General features: G+C 38.1%; 1 protein-coding gene across 9 annotated transcripts in view; it reads right to left on the minus strand.

Annotated features, from left to right (window-relative positions):
- Window positions 1-21,231, minus strand: part of nfic (nuclear factor I/C) — a 103,170-nt gene that overhangs the window by 11,144 nt on the left and 70,795 nt on the right. For 2 of the 9 annotated variants that reach the window (XM_084087542.1, XM_084087539.1), the window contains exons 6-11: window positions 19,477-19,601; window positions 16,030-16,140; window positions 13,994-14,178; window positions 13,389-13,415; window positions 10,239-10,398; window positions 8,465-8,550 (exon numbers count right to left, since the gene is read on the minus strand). In XM_084087542.1, coding sequence (XP_083943668.1) covers window positions 8,465-8,550; window positions 10,239-10,398; window positions 13,389-13,415; window positions 13,994-14,178; window positions 16,030-16,140; window positions 19,477-19,601 — 694 coding nt within the window. Of the gene's footprint in view, window positions 1-1,120; window positions 1,825-8,464; window positions 8,551-10,238; window positions 10,399-13,388; window positions 13,422-13,993; window positions 14,179-16,029; window positions 16,141-19,476; window positions 19,602-21,231 lie in introns of those variants that run through there. The other 7 variants (XM_084087544.1, XM_084087543.1, XM_084087540.1 and 4 more) reach the window with 6 other exon arrangements.

The following is a 21,231-nucleotide window of genomic DNA, read 5'->3' on the forward strand; positions in this document are numbered from 1 at the left end:
AACCCATTTCTGAGGCAACCAGCCAGAGACATGCTGGTCGTAGGCGTCCACCTCCCAATGAACTCTGGGAGCTTAGCCACTGACTGACCTCCTCTTTGTATTGTCGTCGTTGGGCATTGCAGCCCGTCTCACGTCAAACATCCAAATCATTGACATTCCTACGGATTAAAGTGTATAATATGCCTCAAAATAAAAACAGTCATAGTTTTTTGAAATAGAAACATGGGGAAAAAATATAGCCTGTTTTGTTTTCTTCTTAAACTATGGGAATTGTATAAAAGTAATCACATAAACATGGAGACATTTACATAGAAAACGTAGGATTGTTCTGATCAGCTTTTTAGCTTCTGGGAAACCAACCCTCATCTACCGTGAGATCAGAACATGACAAAAATAACAGACTCGCAGCATTCCGTATGATTAGGGCGAACAGGAATTTGCAAAAGAGGAAAATTAAAAATTCAAAGTAGTGCAATGCCTGTAATTTCCAATGAATTTAAACAAATTACACATAGAGAAAAAACTTCTATCCTCTACACCCAATACTGTCTAAGTAATGACAGAACTATATTTCAACTCCCTTTGTCACTATGTGGAAAAATCCACGTATCTACATGAATCAAAAACCCCCTAATCTGTGAACTCACAGAGATGAATAAGGGACTACCAATGTTTATGACAAGCACAAACACACAAACGCACACACACACACACACACTTACAGCGGGTCCAGGGAATGCGGGGCTTTCATATTGCGAAGAGAGGAAGGTGCTAATTCACCCCTGCTATTCCCTGGCTCATCCTATGAAGGCTGTATTACAGCTCACACACACCTCGTATAGCCTTTAACAGTACACGCCATTGCCTCTATATAGGTGTGTTTGCATGCAAGTGTGTGTGCATGTGTGTATACACGCTGACTGTGATGTATAATGTCACTGAGGTACCACTAATATTCCTCCGATGTACAAAAAACATGACGGGCTTCCACCAAAAAGTGGACTCCGTTACAAACAGTGGAGAATGTAATTTAGAAAACATCACCCTCTGAACGAAACCAAGGACGCAGAAACATGATTGTCAATAAACTGGATGAAAAGTAGCCTTTTTGTTTCTTTTTCCACAATGCTGTGTGAACGGAAGCATCAATCTTTTTGTTTCCTTTTCCATGTCGTGTTGCCTTTGCGCACTTAAAAAAAGAATAAAAACAGACCGTGCTCACCTCCAAACCTGTGGCGAAATGCTAGCGGAAAAACCCCTTCCTTGAGGTTTCTCGTCCCTGTTCGTTAAGAAAATAAAGGATACTTATTTTGCATATAGGAGGAAGCAGCACCTGTAGCAGAAGGAGGGGGTTGAGGAGAGGCATTCCAAGAGGCAGGGAGTCAGGGTGGGCCTTTTCGACACGTCCATCAATGTACGCCATAGTTCGGGCTGCCCTCCCAGAAAAAACATCCTCCTCTTTTGTCTTCTTTTCTTCCGTTCCATCTATGGCAATTCTGTCACGCTCTTCTCCATTTCCATTGTCTTTTTTCAAAAAAAAGTGTATTGAAGCATCTTTATACTGTACGTTGTTATGCATATATAAATATGTGTGCACATATATCTATACACACATATTGTGTATATATATATATGTGTGTGTGTGTGTGTGTGTGTGTGTGTATATATATACAAATACTGCATATATATCTGATTTTCCCTCTTGCATCTCGTTCACAACTTTTTTTCTTGTAAATTCCACAAAAAAATGGATTTTTCAGATCCATGTCTGTGCCTCCTCAGGTTCGTCTGTGTGTGTGATAATCAGTTCCCCAGATACCAGGACTGCAAGAGAGAGAGAAAGAGAGAGAATCAAAATGACTAAGACATCTGTACAAGCACAAGTAACACAATAGGAGGAGTGCTATGGGATATCCACCTAAATCAGATAAAAACTCATCAGAACGTGACCGCAGTCTAGTTGAGATGGATCCATTTCATCAAAACTGAATGCACACTGGGATTTATATGGGTTTCTTCAACTATGGGCAGGGACATTTGGCTCTCTTAAAAATCACTTTTCATACCATTTGATTTAATTTTTCTACTAACAATGTCCAAAACAGGACAAACATGAATCAGAGGAGAATTCTGGCATTTTTGGCATTTTTCTGAAACCTCAAACATTTTCACCACAATGTCAGTTCCATCACATCTCAAACAATGCATTGTGTTGAATAGCATTCCGGTTGAAATTATACATTTTTCATGAACACATTTCATGTATCCAAATGCTTGATAACATTATTTGATTAGAAATGATACACAATAAAAGTATTCTGTTCATGAGTGATATGTACACTACTGTTCAAAAGACTGGGGTCAGTAAATTGATCAAAAATGACAGCGAAGAATTGTTACATGCCTTTCTGTTTCAAATAATTGCTGTTCCTTTAGACATTATGTTCATCAAATAATTCTGATGAAATATATTACTGTTTACACAAAAATATTAAGCAGCACAATTAACATTGATAATAGTAAGAAATGTTTCTTGATAAGCAAATCAGCATATTAGAATAATTTCTAGCAGATCATGTGACACTGAAGACTGGAGTAATGGTTATGAAAATTCAGATTTGCCATCACAGTAACAGTAGTTTTGATTAAAAAAACAAACCCAGGGACGAGTGTCAGTAGCTTAAGAAACATACGCATATACCCTGTTAGAATGTGAGGTGTATGTGTGTGAGTTTAGGTTTTGAAGGTGGTGGTGGTGACAGTGACAGTAGGTGGTACATGTTTCCTGTCCCTAAGGACCTAAATAATGCAAAGCACCTTACTCTGCCATTCAAAGCAGAACCTAATGAGAACAAACCAGTGTCTTTTTTGATAATGTGCAGAAAACACTTAGCCTGGGACCAGAACTGAGGAACCTATTAAAACTAATACAGAGAAAAAAGCTATGAGTTTGAGAAAGAGAGAGAGAGAAAGCGCTCAGCAGGATCCCACCCAAACCTTTTAAAAGCATAACAGGATTTTGGCTTTCATTCACAGACCGCTGAAGTCTTTTTAAAATTTGACAAGGTTTAAAAACAGAAGGAAGGAGTTCATGCCGTAAGCCCCTGTCTCAATATTTTCCACTAAGGTTTAAGTAATTTCACAGCAGTCCAACAGACGTCTTTAACTACCCCCAAATGTATTGATTTAATAATGCTAAAAAAGGAAAATGTGTTCTTATTCCCTGCTGAAAAGTTTGTATACATCAGACTGATGGCTTGATTCTTGTACAACACCAAACCACAGACTAATGACTCCCCAAATCCACAATGCAGTGCCCAGATAATAGCGTACAACCATGAGAATTTAAGTTAAAATAGTTTGACACATTTATGTATTAAAAACAGCAGTGGCGCCAAGGAGTTTTGGCAGCTCTTGCTCATTGATTAATGAAAAGGGCAGCATCACAATCTATGGACCACATGTACGACCAGGAATCTAAAACTTTAATTATATAGTAATAATAAAAAAATTACGTACTTTGAGTACCTTTTCTGGGTACTCAAAGCGCTTTACATGGAAGGGGGAATCTCCTCAACCACCACCAATGTGAAGTATCCACCTGGATAATGCGACGGCAGCCATATTGCACCAGAACGCCCACCACACACCAGCTTACTGGTGGAGAGGAGACAGAGTGATGAAGCCAATCAGTATATGGGGATGATTAGGAGGCCTGGCCATGATGATGGACAGAGGCCAATGGGCAAATTTGGCCAGGATGCCAGGGTTACACCCCTACTCGTTTCGAAAGAAAGACATTTTTTGTTGTTTAACGTCTCATCCGAAGGACGGTGCTCTTTGACAGTATAGTGTCCCCGTCACTCTACTGGGGCGTTAGGACCCCCACAGACCACAGGGTAAGCACCCCCTGCTGGCCTCACTTCCAGCAGCAACCTAGTTTTCTCAGGAGGTCTCCCATCCAGGTACTAACCAGGCTCAGCCCTGCTTAGCTTCAGTAGGCAACCAGTCTTGGGCTACAGGGTGATTTGGCTGCTGGCATCAATATCTTTTAATCAAATAAGTTTATTTTTACTTATGTTTGCTAGCTAGCTGAGAATCATTTGATACTGCTATTGAAACTGGAGCTAAGGTTAACCTTACACAACCCTTGACACTTAAGCATGCTTTAGAACAGTGGTTCTCAAACCTGTCCTGGAGGACCACCAACACTGCACGTTTTCATTGTCTCCCTAATCAAACACACCTGATTCAACTCATCAGCTCATTATCACATGGGTTAATGAGCTGATGAGTTGAATCAGGTGTGTTTGATTAGGGAGACAAAGAAAACGTGCAGTGTTGGTGGTCCTCCAGGACAGGTTTGAGAACCACTGCTTTAGAACCTATTTCCAGGAAGAGAAATATGTTTATAATGACAGCTGACACTGCTGGGAAACTCAAAGATGCTGCTTTCTGAGTGATTACCATAGTGTATTGGCATGCAGTTTTCCCAAATCATATTTCGTGTTGATTACTGGATCAAATCCGAGCCCATGAGAGTGGGCAGTGTGGGGATTGTACGTGTTTTCGTGACTTTGACAGCACAATTACAGCCACTCCTTTGTCAAAATTCATTTCACCGTAAACCAAAAGGCTAAATGTTACCCTTGAATACTCGAGAGGAAAAACTGAATGTATAAATATATTCTGAAGTAACACACACACATATACATATATATATATATATATATCCCAGAGCTCTGGATATCATCTTGGCTTTGCGTTGAAGTGACACATGCCATTTTACTATACTGAAAATGTCTCTTGATGAAATAAATCCACAATTCTCTTTCTCTAGAGTGGCAAGTTGAGATTTAATATGTTTCCAGTATACGTTATGGAAACTCAATCTTTTCTTCGGTAGAAAAATGTGCCGCAACATATGCCTCTCTTCTTGGTTGTGATATTTTAGCAGATATAACCAGATATCACCTCAAAAACCGATGGCCTGCTTAGTATTTACACTTAAACATGATAAAAACAGCTTAAGAGAATATGTGTAGTTTCTGCTGTTATTTGTTTGAATAATGTGGTGAAGACCGACAGGAACGGGCCAGGAAATGTGGAGTGATTATCAAATTCATCTATCCAAATGTTGATACTACAAACCAATGCAAAACCACTAGTGAAGCTGACTAAAGACGCTAAAATAAGCAGATATGTTATATTACCCAACAGTACCATGAAATTACATACTATTTGTTTTCTTTGTGGACATTTTCAGTGGTCATTATCTTGGTAAGCTGAATCAGATCAAACAAATTAAGGCTGATTAGAAGAAAAATAAACAAATGGGTTAAAGGAAGGATGGCATTAATTAAAAACTATAAAAATTATCAAACAACACTTGATTAGCTAAACTGTGAGCATACAGCCACAACTTCTGTTATATTTATAACAATTTGACAAATATTCTGTTTTTATTATTAAAAACAGTTTACAAAAGATATATAAATATTTAGACACTCTAAAATCACACACACACACACACACACACACACACACACACACACACACACACACACACACACACACACAAATTGCTCAAGGCCTGGTGTTAAAATACTATTCCAAGTATAAAATCTGGAGTGTAACCATTCCAGCTTTGTCTCATCACATGGGTTTGAGTCGACCATTCCAGGCCATTCTTCTTTTTACCAGCTGCCTGATATTTTCATTTTGCACTAGGGCACATCCAAAGCTGAAACTTTCTCACTGAAACAGTCTGTCTTGAGAACACAGCAACCAGTAGAGCCCAAGCTAACAGTGGTTAGGCGTTCACTCCAAACAAAATATTTAGTTCCCTATAAAAGCTACAGGCTTTGTCTTGGTGACAGGTGGTTTAGGTTATGAAAATATAAAGCTGAGACGAGGGCGGGTTCACAGTCCAAGTAGGGGGACATATTAGACCACAAGGGCCTAACAAATGACAGTCTCTCCCTTTAATTACAATGCTTTGGGAGAGCTTGGAGGTGAGGCTGAAATACAAGCTCCTCTAAAAACAAAGATTGTTAGTAAAGTACCCTTTTCATCAGAGAAAAGAAAACAACAGAAGTCCATTAAACTCTGAGTTTAATACAAACACAGATCGAGAGAGTAAAGATGAGGGAAGAAAGAAAGAAAAAAAAACAGGTATATTAAAAAATGCGTTTCATGTGGTAATAAAAAATATATTTACCTGGCTGTTGTATTTAAATTCAGGGTTATTGTAGGTAATTTAAAATATTATAATTTTTTTTTACTTGAAATAAAATAAAATATAATTTATTTATTTTTATTTCAGCTAGTTGTAAAGGCAACATTTCTCTTTTCATTCAGCTCAACTTAATAACTTAAAATAACTAAAACTGAAAAAATAAACAAAAACATATATATTGATAAATAAAATAAAAATGATATTAACTATCACAATATTTAAATGATACTAAAATAACACTGATTCATGTAAACAATAGTGTTTAATATTAATTATTATAATAATCATTTAAGTTATTTTTAATGGTTAAATCAGGTCGAAATATCTAAAAATAGCTTACAGGGAAAGAGAAAATGAACAACAACTGTACTCGCTTTTTACAGTGAAAGAAAGAAAGAGACAACTGTGTTTTGTCAAACTAGGCCTGGACAGTCAGTGATTCCCTGGGCAGTCCTGTGTTAGTCACGGTTGTGCAAGACAGATTGGTCAATTTGATTGGTCTGCAGTGGACTCTTCCTTTTCCACTCCCTCAAACACAGGTTCATCCGGCAATTACATCATGTCTGGTTTCCCCTAGCAACCAGACAGCCCTGGACGTGACCATCTCGGAGCAAGTGAACGGAACCTCCTTTCCCCCATTTGTTCACTTGATGACTTCTTTCCCCTCCCTCTAGCTGAGAGCCAGAAAAGTTTCGACTTTCTCTAGTGCACAACTTGCATGAAAAACAACAGTAATAACTGTGTACTTGCTGTGTCTGCTTAACGGTTGTTAGGCTGAAGGTTTTCAAATAATGACTTCAAATACATATTAACCCACACTAGTCTTCCATTATTCATTGATCACTGTTTTATCTCTCTCTCTTTCTCTCATCGCATGGCTCAGTCAAGTGCATTTACACTTTTTTATGGAGCTGAAAGCACTGCAATGCAGTATTGCGCTCGGACTCCTGAGCCATGCAGTTCAATCACCTCCACAGTTCAGATTTTACCTGAGCACTGCTGCATTCCCCAGCCAAATCAAACGTAACTGCAGCTGTTACTTAAGGAAGACCTTTCAAGAGTTTGTTTATTAGGGGCTGATGTCCTCTAGGATTTGTGAAGCATCACAAAAATGTCAGATGCTATTTTGCACCTTTTAAAATAAGGTCAGGATTTTGCTGAGCATGGAAAAGTTAACAAGTCATTAATAAATATAAAGGCTGAATGCATTATAATATATAGTGCACTGCAACAAAAAAAAATTATAATAATATTAATTCCATTCATTTAATAGAAGCCTTGAATATAGATACATTGTGGCCATGAATTAAGAATTCGGTCCCATGACTTATTCATTTGTTCCCTTGTTTTAGTAAATCATGGCCACGATTTAGTAAGATGAGGGAATTAATGATTATAACTCGTGCACGATTTACTTAAAACGAGAGAACGAATTAGTAAAACATGCTGACGTATTAGTAAGTTGTGTGAAAGCATTGTTAATTCGTGGTCACGATATACATATTTTTTTCCAGCATGTACAGGTTCCGTAATTTTCTTTCTTTCAATAAAAATATTCAAATAATTTAAATAATAATAAAAAGTAAAAAATAATTTACTTCAGAAGTATAAAAGAAGGTTTGAGCTTAAAAAAAATGAATAAAAAAATGTTTTTTATATAAATAAAAATATTCTTTGAAAACAACATACATATTACATAATTTTGTAATATGTATATTTTAATTTTTCACCTAAAAAAAAAAATAAATACTGATGAGTAATTTTTTAGACATTCTATGAATACACCATCTATTGGTTACGGTGTTGTATCTACATTGGCTGGCTCTATATTTAATGTGAAAGACCACATTTCGTTCGCAGCTGAGGGTCTAGCGGTGGTTACTGTATCTGCTCATTTCTGATCTATAATTGAACACTGAAGGCTTGGGTCTCTCAGAAGGTCTAGACTAGAGCTGCTGTAGTGTTTCCTCAGGGCACTGGGGTTCAAGGGAATTTTTCCAAGTACTGCTTGAAATCAAGATTGAATTTTCAACATTTTCATGGTGCTTAGGTTTCTGAAAGTTATCAAGAAAAAGTCGAAGTTTCCAGTAGTTAAAATGCAGTTATTCAGTTTAGTCTATAATTAGCATTACAATTTAATCTGAGGTGTGTGTGTGCATGTTTGAGAGTGGATGGTCTGTAAATTTGTGTGTGAATAAATGTGTATGGAGGTTTGTGTTGAGATACCTGTGCCTGATACAGACTGCCAGGGTCTCGAGAACCAATTCCTACGAAGGAGCGGTTGGCAGGTGGCGTCCCGGGAGCAGAATATGCTGAAAGAGAGGGAGAAATTTGCGATTAAGAGTAGAACAGAGAAAGTGGCGAGAGTGTCAAAAATGCTCATGCAAATCTCTGATATCACAAACAGTGATATCAGTTTCAAGTAACGTTTCAACGTTCCTAGTGGATTTTGTGTTTAAATCACAGGTAAATATTACTCTATTCAATTCGGATCTCGAATACAGTTTGAGTGTGTATGGCGTGCATCTGTTTGATGCTGTAATTGGGTCAGTTTCTATGTTTGTTACCGTCAGACTGTGTAAATAAATATTCTGTCTAGCGGAGGCTGATTCTGTTGTCTGCTTATGTAAATGCAGTCTGTTGTTAGTGAATGTGCGCCTTCATCTCTGGAAGACTATATTATCAGCAATTACAAAAGCAGATGTGCTTTCTTATGCTTCTTTGGAAATTCTACCAGCATGTCTTTTTGGTAAATAGGGAACACACAACATAACAATCAAAGCATCCATCTTTATCAAATGGGTCTTTGGATAATTACGGGACATGATTTTAGCTGAATAATCATGCTGAGCATTGAGTCTGACAGTGTGAGATGGCGTATTGAAGGCGATTGATCATCGGGGATTCTGCAGCACAGCGGATGGTGAACATATTGAGCTGTTCTCTGCATTAATAATGAAATTAGCATGATTAATGAACAGGGCAGCAAGCACTGGCCCATTGAAGCTGATCGACTTGTCATCCAAATGTATCTTTTTATACTATTTACTGATGAAAAGACGCTTGTTGTGTTTCTCTCACACTGAAATCATTATTCACATTTTTTTTTTTTCATAATTGACAATCCAGTTTGAAACGGTTTTAAAATATATATTAATGTGGCAAGTTGCAACATTGCTTGGCAACTGTAAAAAGCCAATAGTTATGCTTATTAACTAAAAAACTATGAGGCATTGTTTATTCTAATTATTAATATTATTAAACTCTCTAAAAAGTATCTCATGCTCAACAAGGCTGCATTTATTTGATCAAAATACGGTAAAAATAGTAATATTGTGAATTTAAAATAAATGTTTTAATTTGAACATATTTGAACATGTAATTTATTCCTGTGATGCAAAGCAGAATATTCAGCATCATTACTCCATACTTCAGTTTCACATGATCCATCAGAAATCCTTCTAAAATGTTGATTTGCTGAAAAAATATTTTATTTAACTTGTTTTATTACTTTTTAATCAATATTGAAAACAGTTTAATGTATAATCTAGCGTAATATTCTCGTGGAAACTGTGATTTATTTTTTTCAGAATGTTTTGATGAATAGAAAGTTCAAAAGAAATAGAAAAAGAAAAAATTGTATTGTAGTACTTGTGTGTGTGTGTGTGTGTCTGTGTATAAAATGTGTCATCCAATTAAAAGCAGCCAAGACTCCATTAAGGTACTGTAGTGGTGACCAAACCAAGATGTGTGTCTTTGTGACTGTGTAAATGGTTTGTGACATGAGCCAGACCACTAACTCTGAGCCAGCCATTAGTTTCTTAGGTTTCTTGTTCTGCTTGACATTTTAATTATTCTAAAAAACATTATACTTCATTAAACCCTGGGGTTTAACTCTACCTGTTGATGTGTGTGTGCTGCTGTTTGGTTTTTTGGCTATCTCTGGGTCTCTGGGACAGAGAGGGCGAACGAACGGATGGGTTGCAAGCGTCCCACTTACTGGGGGATGTGGGTGAGCTGGCAGCTGCGTCTGCAGAGGTGGTGCTGGATTTGGACTCTGGGGGCAGCGTCAGACGGGGCAGGCCGGGGGGTGGTGGGGGGGCCAGCATCTGAGAGGAGATGTAGTGACTGGATACCTTCACCTGACCACTGCCATTCAGCTGCAGAGGAAGAGAGGGCAACAGTCAGCCACTGTGGGGAGGGACACCTCACTGCCTCTACACAGCTAACATCACAATACATGCATCTACTGTCTGTGTTTGTGTTACTCTCTCTTTAGCTCTCTAGAGTCCCTCAATGGTAAAATTCTTTGGTCTCAGCATATTTAGGACTACTAACTAAATATAGCATGTTTGACATCACAGCAGGTTCTAACAGCTCTATAATATGTTGATTTTGAGAACTAATGCAGTGTTCCATTCATTTAAAAAAAGTCGGAATTTCCAACGTCCTACTTGGAAAAGTCCTATGGAATATGCCACATTAAGACTTCAAACTTATCAGTCCTGACACTGAAAAAGATGCACGAGGGCACAAATGTAATTGTAAAAATTCATTTAAATTACATTTACATAATAAATGGCAGACGTTTTTATCCAAAACAACTTGCATTGCATTCAAGGTATACAATTCATGCATTCTCTGGGAATTTAACCCATCTCCTTAGCGCAACTGTTTGAGCTATAGGAATGATTTCAAAACTAGTTCCAACATTGCAGATAATAAAACCTGTTAAGCAAATGTTTACAGAGACAGTTATATATATATATATATATTTTTTTTTAAAACCATCTCTGTTGATAATTGCACACCTGCAAAACATGCTAGCGTTGCCATTGCGCTTCATTTTCCAAGCGCAAGAAAAAAAAATTGTAAGAAACTAGCACAAAATCTAGTGAAAATATCCTGCATCCGACATTGAATGGAACACAGAATAATTCAAATACAATGCAAGCAAAAGAATAGACGTTTTTTTCTAAACATGCTGTATTTGTCTAAAGTACTTTGTTTCTTTAGGCACATATTATTTAAAGTGGAAAAAATGACTTTGTGTCCCAGTCTGATGAAACTTTAAAGTCCAGTCACATACTGTATCTCCATCAGCAGTTATGTGGGAGAAACAGAGTAACGCTGTGCGCACTGTTCTAGCGAACGGCCCATTATGCATCGTTCTGTCGTTCTACCATGGTCGCAAATCCATAAAACCCTCCATCATGCTCTCTTTCTCTCTCTGAGGGTTTGGCTCTCGTTTGCATTCTCGCCGAGTAAAACTGCACACTCACTGCCCTGCACAACAATAGCTGGTGAGTGAGTCAGCGGCATTTTGGGTCGGTGCGGCTGTTCTTTGTGACTGCTTGGCTACAGTCAGACTGCAGTAGGGGGAATTTCAATGAGTCTGCAGAATCGGCTGGGCCCGGCTGCCACAGGGCAAGATTCATAAATGTGTGTGTCTCTCTTTCTTTCCCTCATACACTCTCTCTCTTCCCCCCTTTATTGCCAACATCAGCAACACTCCTAGACACAGAGATCTCCTCCTTCTTGGCTCTATTTCCTGTTCGCTCACTCTCTCTCTCTCTGACGTGGAAATGGCACATGACTCTCCTACAGGCACTCCTGAGGATAAGTCATTCACACTTTGTGTTAGTTCTTTATGTCAGTGTCAGAATGATGTGATCCAGCCAGTCCAAATGTTTCTCACTCCGTTGAGTCATTAAAGTTACTCAGTTGGCATCCTGGGGCGTATGATAAGTCATTAAGAGAAGAAATAACACTCAAATAAAATGTTTAAGCTATTTTAAATGTATGACACTACCCCTGGAAAGCAAAACAGTTATTGATATTAAATAAATTCACTGGTGTTTTTTAAGATTACATTTATGTTAGGGCAAACAAGCATGCCCAATTAAACATTACTAAAAATTCACTCAAATCTGTTTAATGCTAGGTACACACTACAAGATATTTGGGGCGATTTTGGACAGATTTCTCCCCTTCCGACAATGCTAGGTAAGGTCCCGATTATCTTGATGGTTCTTCAGATTATTTTATCAGATTTTCCTGTGGTGTGAGGTGTAAAGAGTGACTGAATCTACTCGGAAGAATCGTAAATATTTAACATCTTGAATATTTACGATCAGAAATCCTGTTGTGTGGGGGGAACCACAGGGACAAACGCGCGTACGCTAAGGAGATTATCACGTGAGACGAAACAATACCCAATCAGAAAGCGAGCTGACGGAAGACTCCAGCTCCTGCTGTAACATGTAAAGTCCATTTTCACACCGTCTCCATGACTTCATCTAAACATTCCCCCCCCCACAAATTTTCTGTGAAAAGCAGTCAATACACTAAATGCGCCATTCTTCTTGCCGGCCATCCGCCATGTTTGTTTACTTTAAAGTCACGTTTGATGCAAGAGATTTTGCGAGATTTCTCGTGTTCACAGGCGGGACTCTGTTGTTTGTGAATGGAATCTGTTAGTGTGTGGTGTGCTTTCTTGGTCACATCGCGGCACTCTAAACACTAGAGGAACAAAACGGTTAAAATCTGTGATTTATTTTCGTCATGTTTGTGGTCTCTCACATTTTGAAAATCTCATAAGATTTAAAAAATCTTTTAAGCCGGGCTCAGACTACAGGAGTTTTAGGCCGATTTATCCCAGATTTTCCCCTCCAAACAATGTGAGAAAAAATCTTGTCCATAACTGTTGTCTGTGAGTGTGTGTGAAGGAAACAGGGCTGAAGGATGCTGGTGTTTAGACTGCAGGTTGCTTTAACGGAAAGGGTGAAATCTGACCAAGGCAGTGGTCAGCTCTTTTTGGCTCAGATTACATGGGCTACGATCCATGTACAGAACATGATGGCATAATTATCTGTCTCTTTTTTCCTCTGTCTGGCTCTCTCTCACTTGCACACACTTAAACATACTGTATATGCAGGAAGTAAGCAGTTGATTTCTTAATTCATCCTTTCTGGTATCATTTATTTAATTGTTTTCCCTGAGGTCCACTTGTGTGTTTTTTATTCCAACAAGTGTCAAAATTTGAGTTTTTCCCAATGACCTTCTCTCTGACCTAAAGAGTTAAATAGTAATCGTTTTAAAAGGGACAGTTTACACACACAAAATAGAAATTCTGTCATAATTTACTCACCCTCATGTCGTTCCAAACCTGTAGGGCCTATATCTCCAAGGAACACAAACAAAGATTATTTTTGAAAAAAAGCTGGTAACCAAACAGTTTTGGTTAACATTGACTTCCACTGTATGGACAAAATAATTGAGACATTTCTCAAAATATGTTTTATGTTCTATAGAAGAAAGTCATACAGGTTTGGAACAACATGAAAGTGAGTAAATGATGATAGAATTGTCATTTGTAGATAAATATCCTTTTGAGAAACTCTCCCGTTGCATGTAGAATAAGACACAGGACTTTTCCTCCACTAAGTCAGGAGCTTCAGATTTGCTGTTGTATCCCATAAGGTTTAAACTGGCCAGGAAAATATGACCTCTTTAAGTACAAATTCAACTAATTTTTTACAAATCCAGTGCTGAATATAATAAACACGACAGGCTCAGAGTTGTGCTTGGCTCACGTTCCCTTACGGGGTCCTACAAGAATTATGGCTGCTGATTGGTGGAGCTGATGTTTGGATGATTTGGGATTTGTTTTCACATTCCTTGATCTGTGATAGTTAGAGATGTATGCTGAAAGTTATTTAAGGTATGTCTGAATGCTCCATGGGATGATCTTACCGGGCTGGGCTGTTGATTGGACGGGTCACAGGCCAGAGAGACCAGGTCCTTGAGCGGGTCTTGAGAGCTGAGGTGTGGGGGGTACCGGATGGCCGTGTGTGGGAAGTAGGTGGAGGCGGTCTGGGAGAGAATGGGACCAGCAGGGAAGTGCAGAGACGAGGAGGGATGTGGACTCCGAGAAATACCTGATGGGACATAAAGACATTCTGCCTTTAAGGACCTATTCAAGAACTATTCGGTTAGTGCGTTTTTTTATATTCTTTTATTCAGCAAGAATGCATTAAATTAATCAAAAGTGACAGTAAAGACATTTATAATGTAGATTATAATAATAAAGATTTTTATTTAAAAATATTAAGCAGCACAACTGTTTTCAACATTGATAATAATAAGAAATGTTTCTTGAACTCCAATTCAGCATATCAGAATGATTTCTGAAGGATCACAAACTGGAAATTCAGCTTTGCCATCACAGGAATAAATTGATTTTAAAATATATTAACATTAAAAACAATATTAGAGTTTTTACTGTATTTTTCATCAAATAAATGCAGGCGTGGTGAGCATAAAAGACTTCTTTCAAAAACATTAAAAAACTAAACCAACTCCAAACTTTTGAATGGTAGTATATCTGTAAATAAGCAAGCACATTAATGTGCACCACATGCATTTTAGTGACACGTTTGATAAAGCATCACATAATGTCTAAATTAAAGAGCTTTGTTCAATTGTCACGTCCCTGTCATATTTGAACATCAAAACTCTCTACAGAGTACTTTGTATGCTGTAACACATTTGACAATGCCCAAAAGAGAGGTAAAATCAGCTGGATGTTTCAGTGCAGGCACCATATGGCTGACACGCTTCACCAAGTCATCTGAACAGCCAGGCTAATTGTTAGAGCATAACTCAGCCAGCTGTGAGGCTTTGGAGATGACAGATCACTGTACTCCAATAAGAAATGACCTGACAGAGACAGCACCCACATCTCAGCCCAATAAAATCGTGAATGATTTATCCGTGAACGTATCATTTTTTAGAAATCTAATTGACCCCATAATTTTTTCATCAATTTGTCAGAATTTCTTCCAGTGAAACGACAGACTTCTCTCTGATGACCTATGCCGGACTTCTCCAATCCTTTAGGCCGTTTAAAGCTGCAGTCCATAAATTTGGTTAATAAACAGTTTTGACATCAAAATCATCATAATCTTGCCTTAATCACTTAAGATAATATTAACCAATAGCCAAATAGCTATTTAGGCATTTTTTCAATCAGTGTGGCTTCATTCTGGTATGTTATTCCAACCTTTCACCATCTTTCACAATTCCTGATGGGTAAAAAAATGTCCCTAGATTTTTTCTTGTTCAGTATCTTATTTCACTCAGGAAAACGTCACATTAAAGCTACACTGTGTAGGATTTTCTCCCATCTAGCGGTGAAATTGTTTATGACTACCAACTGAATATTACTTTCTAGCCCCTCCCATTCCGACGGCGTCTTAACTCCTACGGCCGGCAGTCGCGAGTAATCTCCCCCTCGCATTCGTCACGGTGCCACTGAGTGTAAAAACGCGAAAGGCGAAACTTGAATTTCCAGGTATGTCCCTCTTTGGCTAATGTATTTTCAAGATGGAGGCGCAACATGGCTGCCGCCATTCGAGCGACTCGCTCGTATGTATTCTAAATGGCAGATTCTACGCTTACGAGAATACTTGATTAGTTGGTAGAAGTAATTACACATTAATGAGCACATATCATTTTGAAAGAATCAACTTAAAAAATTACACAGTGTAGCTTTAAGGAAGCAAAATAGGTTGCGGATGGCAATTCATGTTGACTTTTACCAGGGCCACATATAAGCAGGATGTACATGATATGATTATATTAGCAGAGACAGTTTGGATAACTTAACACAAGAGTAGAAACTATATTTGTTTCTCCCAACTAGCCATTTGCTGTGTTTATGTGTGCAGCGTCGAGCCTGTGATGACAGAACAGACAGATATATGCATGTGTGTGTGTTGCCCCCTCACCGCTGTGCACTGCAATGACAGGTCTGTGGTGCTGTGTGAAGCCGAGGCGTGGAGAGCTCTCTTGAGGAGATGGACTATCCATCTCTGTCTTCTTAACTGTAGGGGAGATTCCTGTGTGAAAAAAGAGAGAAAAGTATAGAGAGATGGAGGAGGGGGAGGAAAGCGCGTGCTTCACTAATACAGAATACTGCAAATTCAGCTCCATTGTTCTATACAAGGACAAACTTTTCTGAGTCTAAAGGAAAGCTTCGTCAGCTAATTAACAAGCACTGCGTGGTCACTCTCGATGCTTCTGTCAGGTCACAGCAGATGCTTCCAGTCACAACAACTGACCACAAGGTGGCGCAGTGTGATGAGAGAACCGGGAGTTTTGACAGTGCTGCGGTGCAATGCAGAGAGCACACTCTCTTCTTGCGGCCAGACCAATGGGATTATGGGAAAATAGTAGCTGATGATCTGCACTGGTTATTTAAGGTCAATGCAATGATACAGTCTCCATATGGATGTTTCCAGAGTGATATATTTAGAACCTTCTCTACATTTCCGAATAAGTGACTTCTTAAGTTCCCAGAAGTTGCTTTGTTTTCAAAGAAGGATATGTGAAGATCTTCATTCAATGTTCTTTCATATTGCTTGTGGTTATATGATGTCCATTTATATTTGCTTACCCTGATGTTGTTTCAAACCTGTTTGACTTTCTTTCTTCGGCAGAACACAAAAGAAGATTTAAAAAATCTCTTTAATGAAAGTCAATGGAGTCCCAACGCTCTTCCATTTTTTTTTTTTTTAATGTTCCACAGAAGAGAAAAAGTCATACAGGTTTGGAACGACATGAGGGTGAGTAAATGATGACAGAATTTTACGTTTTTTAAGTGAACTATACCATTAGGCAAATAAATTATTAATGGATACAGACGCCACATTTTAACCTCCAGGTCTCAATCCATAAGTACCTGTAAAGGTGCGCATAAAGCCAGAGCACAGAGCAATCAGATGGAGGATTGTTAAAGAGAAACTCATTAGGATCGTCTAGACAGGAAGTTAGGTGGACAGGGTCGGGCCACCACAGGGGGTTCAGCTGTGTGTACGTTGATGGGGTTTGCCATAGAGGCTGATATGAGAACAGTGATACTACTTCATACACAGTGATAGATTTCAGATGCCTGCTGTTTATAGATCAATGGGGAGGGGTGAAGCAGGTCTCCTCATATCTTTACAGTTTTGCCTGGAGGGTTAATTGATATTCACAAGGGTGTGACAGAAGTCAGATGTTATGCAAGTCCTGAAGTACCAACTCAGCACCTTTCTAATCTCACAGATAACTGTATGTAAATGAATGCAAATTAATAAAAAAAATGTTTTTTAGGCCATTTTTCATCATTTCCAAAACGTAGTGAGCTGCCTCGTCACTTACTTCCTACAGAACACAGCATCCTAACCGTCATCGAACCTCATTATCATTAGAATGTTGCTAAGCTAATGGCACAATATTCAATAAACAAAAATAGATCAAATTAATAAAATAATTGTAATTACATTAAACAGTTTTTTTAATCTTTCAACATCTAATTAAATATATTTATTATTATTATATTTTATGCTTTAACAAATTAAATATTATTAATATTAATATATGTTATTTTATATATTCACTACAATTCAAACGTTTGGGGTCAGTATGATTTTTTAAAGAATTCTCTTTTTTTTTATTCAGCAAGGATGCATTAAATTGATCAAAAGTGACAGTAAACACATTTACAATGTTTCAAGAAAATTCTATTTCAAATAAATGCTGTTCCTATGAATCCACAAAAGTGGATCAAAAAGTTTCCACAAAAAATATTAAGCAGAACAACATCATTGATAATAATAAAAAAAAATCTTGAGCACTAAGGGTCATGTGACTGAAGACCGCGGCTAAAAAATCAGCTTTGCCATCACAGAAATAAACTACTAAATAAATATTTTTTTTAAATATATGCTGAGCATAAGAGACTCTTAAAAACTTACCATCCTTAAACTTGTTAACAGTATATTTAGCTCTTCAAAATTCATTATGAGATTACACTTTCTGCAAAGGATACAAGACTTAGAATTTGGTCAAAAACAAGATATATTATAGAGAAAAATAATTCAGATAAACAGCCTATAGTGTATTGCCTTAAAATGCTTCTTCAATAGGGAGATCGCTAGGTATTAGAACAGTCTTTCATTGAACTAATTTTACATAGTATTAAAAGCAGACTCAGCAAGGTCACACAGCATCAAATATATTTCAGTACAAACAGCATTAACATCACATGTGCACCTACGAACCGCACATATTTCCCGTAACATAGATTGCTCATTGAAACTTCCCCTTTCATAAACCCAGAGGTGGATTACAGTATGGTTTGCTACTACTGTCTACTGCTTGCTTGACTTTATCTGAAATTAGTCGAGCTGCATCAGCAGAAAAACAGCTGTCTAAAATGGTTTTATACGATTTTTAAGGGTCTTTACGGTGCGTTGATGGCTGTCAAAACCCCTCAGCTATTCACAGCATCAAAGGCAGTGATCCTTCACACACATATCATTCATTAGTTATGATTTCGCATCAAGTGTGAATCTGATATGCACTGTCACACATAAGCTAGTCGCAATGTACAGAGCTGCTACATAAATTGAAAATCCTCAAAAACAGAAATGAAAACCACAAAATAGCATTATGAGCATGGCGGCAAACCAGCCGAGTCAAATCAGTTATTCTATTCATAAGCCATTTACATAGAAGTGCTTCATGAAGATCCCAAGGAATCAAAAGTATAATGAAAAAATTATATTTGCAGAGCAGACAACCGAAGGGTCAAAGGTCAAACGTTTGACTACAGTGATACAGTATATCTCTCTCAGTATGAAAAGACAGCAAATACTGAGTTCGGAACAATTCTGCTTCAAGGTACAGAACAGAGTGCAGTGCTGCTTTCTGCAGACTTTCACAAAAAATGAGAGTTCATGAATTAATTAGGATTTGGCACTACGTTAAGGAAATTCAAATCCAAGTCCAGACTAAGCTTGTGATTTCAGACTTCCTCTACTGCAGTTGAAAACCTGATATGTTTGTCATTCACTATCTGAATGGGCTTCAAAAATGAGACCCACAACTATGCTTATGGAGATGAAAATCTCCATGCACAATAGGCACCCACTAGTCGAAAAATCGGTTAGTTCTAGCACTATTCATTGCTTTGGATCTGTGTCGACTAGATCACATCATTTCAATCAGCAGCACTTCAGTATAGCAACAAAATCGTTTTGAATATTTTAAGAGTTCAAAATGAACCACACAATGGACCAACTAAAACTCAAGTATTAAAAATTTCAAAATGTTTTCGTTAATTGAAATAAAGCTGAAGTAAAATAGATGAAAATCTTAATCTTAATTGTAAGATCAAACACAAGACTGACCTCCTTCCATCTCCTCTGGCCAGTTGCGTGAACTGCTGGCGGGGGAGTTGGGAGAGGTGTAGTACTCGCCCCCTGGGCTGGTGTCTATATCATCCTCCATGGATCCTGACTTGTGTCTCTTACTTCTGTGTGAGACAAAAAAGAGAAAGAGAAGAGAAAATGAATGATGGAGCAAAGCATTGTTTAGCTGAACCTTCAGACACATATGCTCTCCCAAACTGTCTGGCCCTGCTTTATGCATGTCCCTCGGACCTGCTTTTCCCAGGCACTTGACTACAATGAGCAGATTGCCAACATTCACCTTTTGTTTTAGCTTTGCAGTGCGTTTAATGGAAAATAAGCGCATTAATCAGGACTGAGGCTTGAGCAAACCACAAAAGCAGATAAATCAAATAAACTGCCCTCAGCAGACCTGAGTGAGGGGCCATGTTCCTTTCACACTCACTCATCTTTCCCAGGTGCATGTAAGCATGTAGTTTTGAGATGTTTTTATTCAGCTTTGTGTATCGCCCGAGGTGGTTTTTGCCGTGATGCACACATGACAAATCTTATTGTCACTGTGGTGTACTGGTGTCTTGAGCTTGAAACGCCTCGGGCTTCCTCTGTCTAATTCAGCCAATATAGCAATAGTCGACAGCCAACATTAATCTCATGGCGAGATTCTGACAGGTACATTTAAAACTCTCTAAGCATTGTCTAACCGCCCCGAAATCTCACATGTTCCACAGTTTCAGCCTGGTTCAGATAAATAGGCCAAACTAATTCTGGTTTGGACCAATAAGCAACTGCTGCAGGCTGTTGAGTTCATAGCAACACAGAGGACCACAAAACTCAAAAACAACAGCTGCCGTACAAACATCTACATTGTAGCCGCTGTTGGGAAAGTTATATAAAAATTAACCTTTTTATGAAATAACAAAGAACTTTGTGATGATGAACCAGGTCAACGACATTCAGTGATGAGTGTTACGGGGAAAGTTCCACCCCGTGAAAATGGTTCATCCCACTAGTGTTTGGCGGGAAACTTGTATATTTAAACCATTGTCTGAGCATGGTTGAGGGGGAATGTTGCATCCTGTGAACTGTGCAAACGCTTGAACATGTCTGAGGTGAGGCATGCTGATATTTTTGTGGATGTGCCACTAGGCATTGTTTAGTGGCAGTTATGCTGCTCACAGCATTTTTTTTCTTTTGTTTTTGTACTATGTGGATTGCACCTTGTGAAATGCAGCTTCTAAAATAAACCACAACTGGCATTTTGAAAACCACTCCACTGTACTGAGCCTTTCTAAACTTCTCCTAGGCCTCTCGACAACACTCTACATGACAAACGAATTAAATAAAATACTATAATAAATAAATAACAAATTAAAATAATATTTTTTGATAAAATTAAAAGTATTCATATTTACATATTTACAACCCAGAAGCGTTGCGCTGTTACACTACGTGAACTCATTCAGAGGCCCACACAGAAGAAAATGAATAGTTGAATAAAGTTGTTATTTTTGTTTGTTTTTGCACACAAAAAGTATTCTCATCACTTGATAAACTTAAAGGACAAGTTCGGTATTTTACACTTAAAGCCCTGTTCACAGATCGTTTCTGATGAAATAGAACGGTTAAGATTAAAATTTGGACAGATGCTGCTGTCCCGAGAATTTTAGGTTTATTTCGCTTCTCCCCCCCACCTACAGAATGGCAGCCTATGTGCACTGGAACAATCCTTCATAAAACGCATTAAACTTTCGTTTA

Source organism: Abramis brama (genome assembly GCF_963993115.1).
Source record: "Abramis brama genome assembly, chromosome: 16".
In the NCBI taxonomy this organism is placed as follows: domain Eukaryota; kingdom Metazoa; phylum Chordata; class Actinopteri; order Cypriniformes; family Leuciscidae; genus Abramis; species Abramis brama.